The sequence below is a fragment of the Momordica charantia genome, unplaced genomic scaffold (genome assembly GCF_013281855.1).
Source record: "Momordica charantia cultivar OHB3-1 unplaced genomic scaffold, Mcharantia_2.0 BLBB01000104.1, whole genome shotgun sequence".
Classification (NCBI taxonomy): Eukaryota; Viridiplantae; Streptophyta; class Magnoliopsida; order Cucurbitales; family Cucurbitaceae; genus Momordica; species Momordica charantia.
This window is the reverse complement of record NW_028275260.1, coordinates 1-10,668: the sequence shown is the minus strand read 5'-3', so window position 1 is coordinate 10,668 and position 10,668 is coordinate 1. Positions and strand designations below refer to the sequence as shown.

Below are 10,668 nucleotides of genomic sequence, written 5' to 3'. Positions count from 1 at the left end.
AATTTTCATTTGAGTTTATTGAGCCATGATATCATGTCAATATTCATGGGAGTTTTATCTCAAAATCAATTGACAATGAGAAAAGTGACTCAAGTATTTTATTATAAACCATGTTTTATTAGGTCTCTTAATCTTTTCGATACAGGAACCTTAATATTTAGTACATCTCAACTAATATCTCGAGCAATTTACCTTTCTTTTTTTTAGTTAAAAAATATGTGGTGTAGAGATTTTAATTTTTGATCTTTTGGTCAATAATATATACCTTAATTAGTTGAGCTAAGCACGTTTACTTGAGTAAGTGACCTTGCAATAAGTTTTTTTTTTCTTTAGTACAATAAATCCACGATGAAATTGAACTTCCAACCTTTAGGAAAAGAGTAAAATTGCCTTAACTGCTGAGTGAAGCTCATGTCACCGGTAACTAATGGTAAAAAAGACTTATAAAATTTTAATATTTTAGATAATTGGTTACCATAAAAATTTTTGATTTTGTCTTTCAATGTTACAGTATCATTTCATACAGCCCTACCAATGTCATTTTAAAATATATTTTAGATGTTATACATCAACTTAATCCTATTTTGAAAGGGTCCAAAAGAATAAAAATTCGATTTTATCTAAAGTTTTTAATTGTTATAAAGTAAGATGAGTATTCATCATTCAAAATAGGATACTTTTAATATGGATAACAAAAATATTAGCAGTATTTGTAAATATTACAACAACTTATTGATTTTTGTAAAGATAAAGCGAAATTTTAGAAATTAGATTTTTGTTTTGTTTTGTTTTTTTTTTTTAATTTTGATTTTGCCCTGGTCAGTAATATAATTTAAGTTATATAAATCAGTGATATAATTTATATACCTAATATGAAAGTAATATCGCTAGTATAATTATATAGGGTATAAAAGTCATATTAAATATATGAGTAATATGGTATAACATTGATAGATTTGAAGATATTAGTCTAAATAACGATAGGTTTTTTATTGATACATTCTACATGTATTACTAATATAATTGATATACCTAATACAAAGCATATAATTAATATATTTAATATAAAATATATTAAACGCTGCATGACTAGTATATTTGATATACAGTAATCTGTATTTCTGTTTTTTTTTTTGTTATATTTGGAAAATGCGTCACTATATTTGTAATTAACTATTATTATTACTTATTATTGTTATTATTATTATTTGTTATATCTTAAAGTGACCCTAAATATTATCATTGATTTATGAAAATCTGGAGAAGTTACCTTATTTGGGGTCACTCGTTTGGTAACATTCCCGTTTCTTGTTTTCAATTTTATTAAGAAATCTAAATATTTTTTAACTAACTTTGTTTCTTGTTTCTCATTTTTTGGGAACATTCTCACAATTCTATAGAAATTTTGGAAATAATCAAAACTAGTTTCTGCTTTGTTGTTCCCATTTTCAATTTATTTCAAAACATAAATAAAAAAATTATTTTATCAACTTTGAATTATGAGAGGTTGAAATCATACAATATATTTTGCTTATTTAAAAATAAAGATACATGAACGTTACGAAACGAGTGCTATATTTCTCCCGTACCTTTTAATTTTTCTATTCTTGGCTTAGACAGCAAGAATGTAAAAGGACACCAATTGCCCTTCCACTTCATTGGAAAATACGAAAATCAATTTTTTGTTTTCCTCCTCTGGCTGCTGCTCTCTCCTTCCTTCGACACTCCCGTCTCCAACAGATTGAATGCCTCCGACCAATCTCACATCATTTAATTCCCCTCGTACCCTCGGCACCCCAAATCAAAATCACGTTCTCCGACGACTTCTTTTCGATTCGAATTTTTGTCTTCCTTGCGTTAATTCTATGTTTCTTCTTTGTGCATCGTTGCCTCCTTCAAATCGATTAACAGTGATTTTCTTCCTGATTCGCATTCCTTTAATAATAAGTTTCCTCTTGTTTTGTTGAATGTTGATTCTGGTTCGAATTCAGCAGTTAACGATTCCGATATATTTATTACATAGTTTTGATCTCTTCACGTTAGAATTTTAAAATGCATTTAATAGTTATTTATAATTAATTGAGGGTCTATCATAGGTGTTCTTCGTCTTCGTCTGAATTCTGTTGGAGGTGGTGTTGGAGTTCATAGATGTTACCTATTATCGAGAGTAAAAGAGAGATGTATTCAAATATGATATACACGGCAACAATCTAGGCGTAGCGAGAGCGAAAATACATGTACAACCGAGAGCAGAAGTACATGCATAAGCACGAGAGGGTGCATGTATTAACCATTTCAAGCTTTAACTTAACTAGATCAGGCACCAAAAGTTTAATCTGTGTACTAAAAGAAGAAAAATAATTTATTGTATATCAATACAGTCGGGTGAAAAAGAGACTAGATAATGTAAAAAGTAAAAAATAAAAATAAAACAAACAACTCACATTACAAAACGAAGAAGAAAAGAAAGATAAAAAAAAAAAAAAAAAAAAAAAACTCAATAATTTATATTACAAACTTCTATTTCTATAAACTAGAACTGTAATGGAAACCTGAAACTGGAATCTGAAATACGGCTAAAAAATGTCAGCTCAGGCGGAAACCGGCGGGGCATTGTGGGCGGAGACGGCGTTTAAGAGGTGGTGCGTCGCCTTCTCGAAATTAACGAACCCCATGAACCAAAACTCATGGCCGTCGACGGTGGAGATCTGAAGGTACCTCGCCGACGGATTTTCCGGCATTGTCACCGGATTCACCGTCGCTACATGCCCCAATGGAATCATCACCTGCCCAAACCCAACAACCAGATCAGCCAAATAATCCCAATCTCTACTCGAAATGAAGATTTTGAAGCCATGATTTTACCTTGTAGTAGCTCCAAGACACTTGGCCGGAGGGGGCGGTGAAGGACAGGGGACGGTCGCTGCAGAAAGCCACACGCGCCGTCGACAGATATAGGGTTCCGGCGACCGGCCCGGTCTCCGTCGAGAGATAGCAAGCGAAGCTTTTCATCAGCTTCTCGTTCACTTCCGTCGCAAAAGTCTGCTTAAACAGAGACTCGAATCCCCCTTCCGTGATAGCCTTCGCCGTCAGGTTCAATTTCCCCCACGCCGCCTCCGACACCGACGGCCCAGTCCTCACTGCACACAATTTCAGTTTCATAAATCAAAATCCTCAACCGGAAATTTATGGTGATTAAAAACAGAAATCTGAAAACAAGATAACTGAGCCCTAATTTCAGAATTGAATCTCAATTTTAAGAATCTGTAAACACGCATATTCACTTAATCCTAATTCAGTAATCTGAAAACAACGAACAGAATCCGGATTGACAAACAAACAGGCTTTAGAAAACTGAGCCCTAATTTGATTCGAGAAGAGAAGAGACTTACGGTTGTGCCAAATGTTTCGGGCGATGTTCTCTGCTTTGTTACTCCACGAATTGAAGGCATGAACGACCGGCTCGAACGGGTTGGTGCTCGGCCGGTGATCGACCGGCGAGTACTGGATGTACGGATGGTGGTGGATCTGCTGCTGTTCGGCGGCGTTCCACAACGCGGCCTTCTGGTTATCGGGATGGACGGAGGGGGCCGCCGGCGGTCCCATAACGTGCGTGCCCCATTTCTTAGAGTCGTCCTCCGTGGGCGGCGGCGGCGGAGGAGGAGCAGGGGAAGCCTGCGATGATTCGGCGGCGACGGCGGCGGTGGGCTTGGGATCTTCAGATGTGGCGGCCATGGTGAATTTCTGATGATGAGATTGTTGAAGTGAAAGATCAGCAGGGTTTTTTTTATAGCGATCTGAGAAACCAAACTACGCGGTTTGAAGTTTAATCGTTTGCTTCGCGGCGAAGAAGATGGAAAATTCAATTCGACGGATTCGATAGAATTTTTGTGAAGAACAAGTATGGATTCAGATTGACGGATTTTTGTAAGGGAAGTTGTGAAAGAGAAATAAGAGAAATCTGGAAGAAATGCGAGAAACTTCGAGGTTCAGACGGGGGACCGTAGTTTGAAAATGATGACGAATTTGGTTTATTTATAATTTTTTTTAGTACCTTTGTTTACTTTTCTAAAATTAAAAAATTTTGTGTATTAAAAATTGTCGACTAGGATGACCCAATCTTATACTCTCACCTTTTAAAAGTTGACAGCTTAATAATTTTTACAAAAATTCTTTATTTTTGTATCTATGCCTTTTAGAAAACTTAATAATTTCTAAAAAAAAAGTCTTTATTTTATCTCTTCTTTTTAGTGGTCAAATGTTAAATATTGGCGAGGATAAGATTACTCTTTACTGTAATGTTCAAGTAGAAAGGAGGTGAACCAATACCACAGTAAGAGATCTTGATATTACGAAAGTATGGTTAAGAACTTAAAATAATTGATAGTCACTACCTATAACTGACAATGTGCACCTTCTTTTTAGGTAGCAATCTTAAGTCGGATGACTTCGATAGTCTTCGCTTTTCTAACTAGTTCATAAAAAGATGGTGGCGCCCCCAACTTATAGGGGATGTCAAATTGTCAACACATGTTTATGGTTTAAATAGTCTTTTTATCTCAATGTATGTATTTCGACTTTGGTTAATTTTGATTAGTGTACTTTTAAAATGTCTTTTTTATAAATATATTGTTCGTTTTAGTTTTACTTTCTTTCACTTTTTTTTATTTCCATCTCATTTATTTAACTTTTACAAACAGAGATAAAAACGGTGATCACTTTACAAAATTGTAAGAACTAAACATGTGTTTGAAAAGTACCATGGTTAATTGTACCATGATTAAAATTAACGAAGTTGAAAATACAAAGACAAAAGTAAATATTTTGGAAGTAAAAATACAAATTCAAAGTGTAGAGACCAAATTATTATTTAAACTTTATTTTATTAATATATTTGTACACGTGGGCATAAACTTGTCACTTGGAAAAAAAAATGAATTTTGTTGATTGGTGGTCCAATTGGATGATGACGGGTTGCCGCGTCAAATAACACGTATTTCTTTGTACAAATATATTAATATCTTAATTTTTCTTAAAAACATATTTAGATATCTTGTGTCTAAATATATTAATAAAAAATAATTTTATAATTTTATCAAAAACAAATTTTAATAATTTATTCCGAGAGAATTATAAAATAAGCACTAAATATCTATTTATATATAGGCTATTAGATTTAAAATTTAAGAAAATGACATAAATTACAAATTTACGTGATCACATGAAGGCTAACTAAAATTTACTTTGGTGACACTTTTAAATAATAATATTTTTATAAATACATCTTTATTTTATATTATTTAATTATTTTTTAGTCAAATAAAAAATATTTAATACATTAAAGATATACCTTAAGAATTTTAAAAGATATAATTAGATTAAGAATTTACTAAAATATAAGCCTAAAAGGCATCTTACTCATTTTTTAAACACCATAGATATTTAATTTTTTAAAATCAAAATTTATTCTTAAAATTTTTATTTATTAAATGCGTGGCACGTGTAGCTTCACTGCAATAGAGATATTCTAAACGACGTGGCGTGTATATGACGTGCCACTTGCCACCCATCTCGATAATTATGGGAAAATTGCTACTTTTTAGTTAAAGTAATTCTAGAGTTTAAAAAAGAAAATAATAATAATAATTGCAAAAAATTTATGGCTATTGCATAACGATTTATCTTTTTACTTTTTTACTTTTTAGTTTTTTTGTTAGTTTTATGTTTTTGAAAAATAAAAATTATGTATATTTGATAATTGTTTCTTATTTTTTTTTTTAAAAAATAGAAAATCATATTTGATAGCTTTTTTAAATTTTTTTTTTTACTTTTGTTTTAAAAAGTTAGAAAGTTGAAGATATATATTAGAGAGAGAAAAATATATGTAAAGTAAATATAACAATGCTCTAAGGTAGAGTCGGGATGCCATTTTCCATCACTGTACTCGCAAAATCTTTAATTATCGTCACCACATCGTTCTCTGATTCCAGGAATCGAAGTCCAAGTTGAGGAATCCTCAATAAGGGATGGTGATCTTTGCAAGAAAAATTATCAGTTTAGTTATTAATTTTAATTATTTTTAGAATTTAAAAAATAAAAGAGTAATAAATACATATAATTTATATCTATTTGGTGCAAAATTATTTTTACTACTATAAATAATTACTTTTAAAAAGTATTTAATATTTAATATTTAATTTAGTAAAACAGTTAATAAAATATATATTAATTTCTTAAAAAATGGAATGGGGATGGGGTCGAGACATGGTGGAAAGTTCATTCTCTGTTTTTCGAGTGGCAAATGAAATCTATGAGAATTTTGTCATGCCTTAGAGATATGAAAATAAAAGTTCAATGAAATAAAAGAAAATCTTTGAAAGAAAATCTTTAGGAGTGAGTACATTTTAGAGGAAAAAAATTTAGAGAAAGAAAAGTTAGAGAGAGTTTATTGAGAGAAAAGTTAAAGTTGAGAACAAAAGACATGTTAAAAAAGAAAAAAAACAGAAGGAGAAAGAAAAATTATATTGAAAAAATAGACAAAAAAATTTCGAAATATATTTGTTATAAAAATAAATAAATAAACAGAGAAATAAAAGTTATAGTAAAAGAAAATTTAACGAGAAAAAAATTAGATACAGAAAGAAGAGATATTGAATAACAAACGAAATAATAAAGCAACAAAACTATCATAGTATTTATCTCTCAGATTGTTTTATAGAGACAATCGAGAGATGGCAGGGCCTATTACATGCTTGATTAGAGCTTATGGAAAAGAAAGAATTTATTTTTTTACTTAAAAAAAAAGAAGAAGGGCGGTTATTGGATCATTTATTGCTTTGTGACTGATAGATCCTCTATTTTCTATTCCTTCGATGGAAGGTAAATAATAGTATTAAACAAGCGAGTCGTCGGTCTAGAGAAAGAAAAGAACCTCCTTTAGAAAAGGTTTTCATAAATTCGGAAAAGTAAGAGAAAAATGAGAGTGATACGTTAAAACTAAAAGAAATATATAGAGATCAAAATTTGGGAGGGAATTATAATAGTAAACATTCAATGAATGAAACTTTTAGAGAAAAAAAAAATAATGTCTTTAGATGGATAAATTTGGGCGGGAAAAAAAAGAAATAGAGCGAGAAAGAAATTTATTAGAAAAAAACATGTTAAAAAAAAAGAAAAAATTGAGCCTTAGAAATAAAAATAGGATTTTGGAAAAATAGAAATATATTTTTATTTATTTTTTTGTTTTTTAGATTTACAAATAATTTTAAAAATATTCTTATAAAGTAGAAAAACAGAAAATTGAATTTTTTAAATTTACAAATAATTTTAGAAACATTTCAAAAACCAAAAACAGAAAACGAAGGCCCGTTTATAACCATTTTTACTTTTGGTTTTTGGTTCTCTATTTTTAAAAGCCAAAAAAGGTTTGATAATCTTTTTTTTGTTTCTTGTTTTAAAAAACAGAAAATGTTTGGTAACCATTTTTAGTTTTTTGTTTTTAAAAAGTTAGAAAGTTGAAAACATTATGTAAAGTAGAGATAACAATGATGTATGTAGATACCGTATTTCGTCGGGTCATTTTACTTTTATTTGATATTTGTTGGACAACCTTTGTTATTTGTTATAGAAATACACAAAAATATAAATATAACAAAAAGTAAAAGTAATTATAAAATTGAATTTTGGTATTAAAAATTAAATTTTAAAATATAAAATATCTTCCTAACCACCTATACCAAATTTCTCCATACTTCTCTCCTCATATTTCCCTCGTTCCTCAATTCTCTCATTCTCTCTCCTCCACCCTCTTAATTCTAGGTAACTTTCCCCACACTCCCAACAATATCTCATTCTCTCTCTTACATTATCCGTCTACCTAACGGATTGTCCACGTTCTCCCCCGTCACATCCTTTTTCTTCCCGACCGATTTCTAAAGCTCCCTCATTCTTGATTTCTTCCTCAAAAAATTAAGAGAAAAAAAATACGTAGAGATTTTTACCAAAATTTTTTTATTTTATTATCTCCCCAATTGGTATACTGTTAAGCCCAAATTTTTGGTATCTCCATAGGGAAACATACACACGGAGAGGGGGAGGTCTTTCTCAATTTCTGGTGGAATGTCAAAATCAAGTGAATTCTCTCCAAAATATCTCTCATCACTGCCCCGAGTATAATTTTTTTTCCTACATATACAGAAGGTATTCTACTGAAAATCTCTTCATTTTTTAGTTGCCAATCTCTAGTCCACTTGACAGGTTTGAAATTCTCTTTCTTTTCTTTTTTTCTTTATTTAATTATTATTATTTTAAATTAGAATAGGAGGGAATGCAATTAGCACTATTTATTTTGTGGAATATAATTTGATGTAATTTGACTTACACCACAATTTCAATTTCATATATTAGTTAATGTGTTTGAGATACTAGCATCTTTCTATCTTGTAATATGTATCCATTAAACTATTGTTTACTGTTAGTTTCATTTGAATGTTATATTATTAGATAACATGGAAGATCTAATTCATTTTCATGTTAATTATTATTTTATAGGAATCAAAATCATGATGTTATGCAATTTATTGCTATATATTTTTTATATTCCTTACATCCATGAAATTCCATGTATCTAAACATAAAATGTCAAGATAAAAAAAATAGCAAATTAATCAACTAAAATTTTTTTTCCTATAATTTCAAAATAAACTTGAGAAAATAAATACTTAATTTCGAGGTTGAGTAGTGTTCTCTTTTATGGATTTTTGTTAAAATTTCATAAATACATGAAATTCCTCCCAAAAATTAATTTTACAAAATTCCGAAAACTAATTTCTTAACAAACAACAAAAATTAAATTTGTGAATTAGTATTTTCTCTTTGTGGATCTTTCTAAAATTCACAAATACATGAAAGTTCTTGAGAGTAAAGTAGTGTTTTCTTTATGGGTTCTTTCTATAAATTCCATAAATATATGAAATTTCCCTTTAAAAATGAATTTCAATAATCAAAAGCAAATTTCCATTAAACAATTAAAAATGAATTTTTCAAAACCACTCTGAAGTTTTCTAAAAATAAAAGAGAGATTGAATAGTGTTCTCTTATTGGAATTTGTTAAATTCCTTAAACACATGAAATTTCTGTCAAAGATAAATTTTCCATAGTGACATTATTCATGTTCTTTTTAAATGTGAATTAATAAACATGAGACATCGAAAAATAAAATAAATAAACTTTTGTGGACCTTTAATAATTTAATAAATCGAATAATAAAAAAACAAATTACTGGTAACCGCAGGATGCTAATACCTTCCCTACACACAAATGACTCGCGAACTCAATCTGATTTACATAGATCAATCTTATTTAATTTCTAATTAAGTGACCCATCACACAACCTCAACATGATTGGTGGCGACTCCAAAATCTTTTATTTTAAGAGACTCTTGAAAGAGGGCGTCGGCCGCTCCCGCGTCGCGATCACGTTGCGACAATGTGAGTGCGAGTCAAAATGTTCTCCCCATTATCGTGCTCTTTTTAGTCTCCGTATCCACCTCATTCTTGAGTCGAGAGATGTTCTCGAGAAAAATTATCGGTTTTATAATTGTTTTTAATTTTTTTAGAATTTAAGTATAAAACAAGTGTAATAAATATATATTAATTATTTAAAAATGGAATCGGGGACGGGGACGGGATCGGGACATGCATTTCCTATTTTTGGGACCCAATCCTACAGAAATTTTTGTCATCCCCTAATGTAGAGACATGAAAATACGTGATGCAAATAAACTTTTGGAAGATAAATTTTAGAGAGATAATAAAAAGATTTAGAAAAAAAATAGTAAAAGAAAAGTTAAAGACAAAAAGAGGAAAATTTTAGAGAAAAAAATTAAGTCGAGTCGAGAGGAAAAGATATGTTAAAGAAAAAGAAATTATAAAGAAAGAGAAAAATTATAATAGAAACAAATTTAGAGATATAAAAACAAGATCCAAAATAAATTTTTAGAGAAAATAAATAAACAGAGATAAATCAAAGTTATAGTAAAACTTATAGTAAAAGAAAATTAAACGAGAAATAAAAATATAATTTTCAGAATAAAAAATAGATTACAAAGAGAAAGAAAAGTTATAAAAGACGAAGTTTAGAGAGAGAAAAAAGTTAGGAGAGATATTAAATTTTAGAGAGAAATAAAACTAGTTTATTAGAAAAACAATAAAATATGAAAGTGAGAGAGTAAATAAAATCTGCAAAGTTCTCATTAATGAATATTAGTCTAATAAATAGACTTAGATCATATTATAGTTACAAATAGAAGTTGAATTATAAACATAATAACCAACTAACTAATATACTAATATAGGTTTAATCTCTCCCTCGAGATGGGAGGTGAACATCTATAACACCCATTTTGGATAGTAAGGTAGAAAAGAAGAAGTTGGAAGGACTTTCATAAATATATTTGCAAGCTGGGATTGAGTTCGGACCGACAACAGTCTGATAACATCCTCGACAATCTTGTCACGAATAAAGTGACAATCAAGTTCTATATGCTTCGTCCTTTCATGGAAAGCGGGATTAGAAGCTATGTGGACGATGACTTGATTATCACAAAACAAAAAGCAGGAGGCTGAGAAGGAGCTGTAAATCAGCCAAAGTATAGGTAAGCCAAAGAA

At 29.9% G+C, this 10,668-nt stretch overlaps 1 protein-coding gene across 1 annotated transcript; it reads right to left on the bottom strand.

The window, feature by feature from the left end:
* Nucleotides 1-2,330: 2,330 nt before the first annotated feature.
* Nucleotides 2,331-4,018, bottom strand: LOC148207692 (GEM-like protein 5). The gene is made up of 3 exons (XM_088118340.1): nt 3,393-4,018; nt 2,866-3,140; nt 2,331-2,786 (listed from the first exon to the last, which is right to left on the bottom strand). The coding sequence occupies exons 1-3, from the start codon at nt 3,733-3,735 to the stop codon at nt 2,592-2,594; spliced, it is 813 nt and encodes a 270-aa protein (XP_087974466.1). The 5' UTR covers nt 3,736-4,018; the 3' UTR covers nt 2,331-2,591.
* Between the last annotated feature and the right edge of the window lie 6,650 nt (nt 4,019-10,668).

What these genes read in the sequence shown, in the direction of transcription:
- LOC148207692 (XM_088118340.1), bottom strand. Translation starts at nt 3,735, where the DNA reads ATGGCCGCCACATCTGAAGATCCCAAGCCCACCGCCGCCGTCGCCGCC. An exon ending in CCGAAACATTTGGCACAACC is followed by an intron (nt 3,141 to 3,392) that starts GTAAGTCTCTTC and finishes AATTGTGTGCAG; the next exon opens with TGAGGACTGGGCCGTCGGTG. An exon ending in TGTCTTGGAGCTACTACAAG is followed by an intron (nt 2,787 to 2,865) that starts GTAAAATCATGG and finishes GGGTTTGGGCAG; the next exon opens with GTGATGATTCCATTGGGGCA.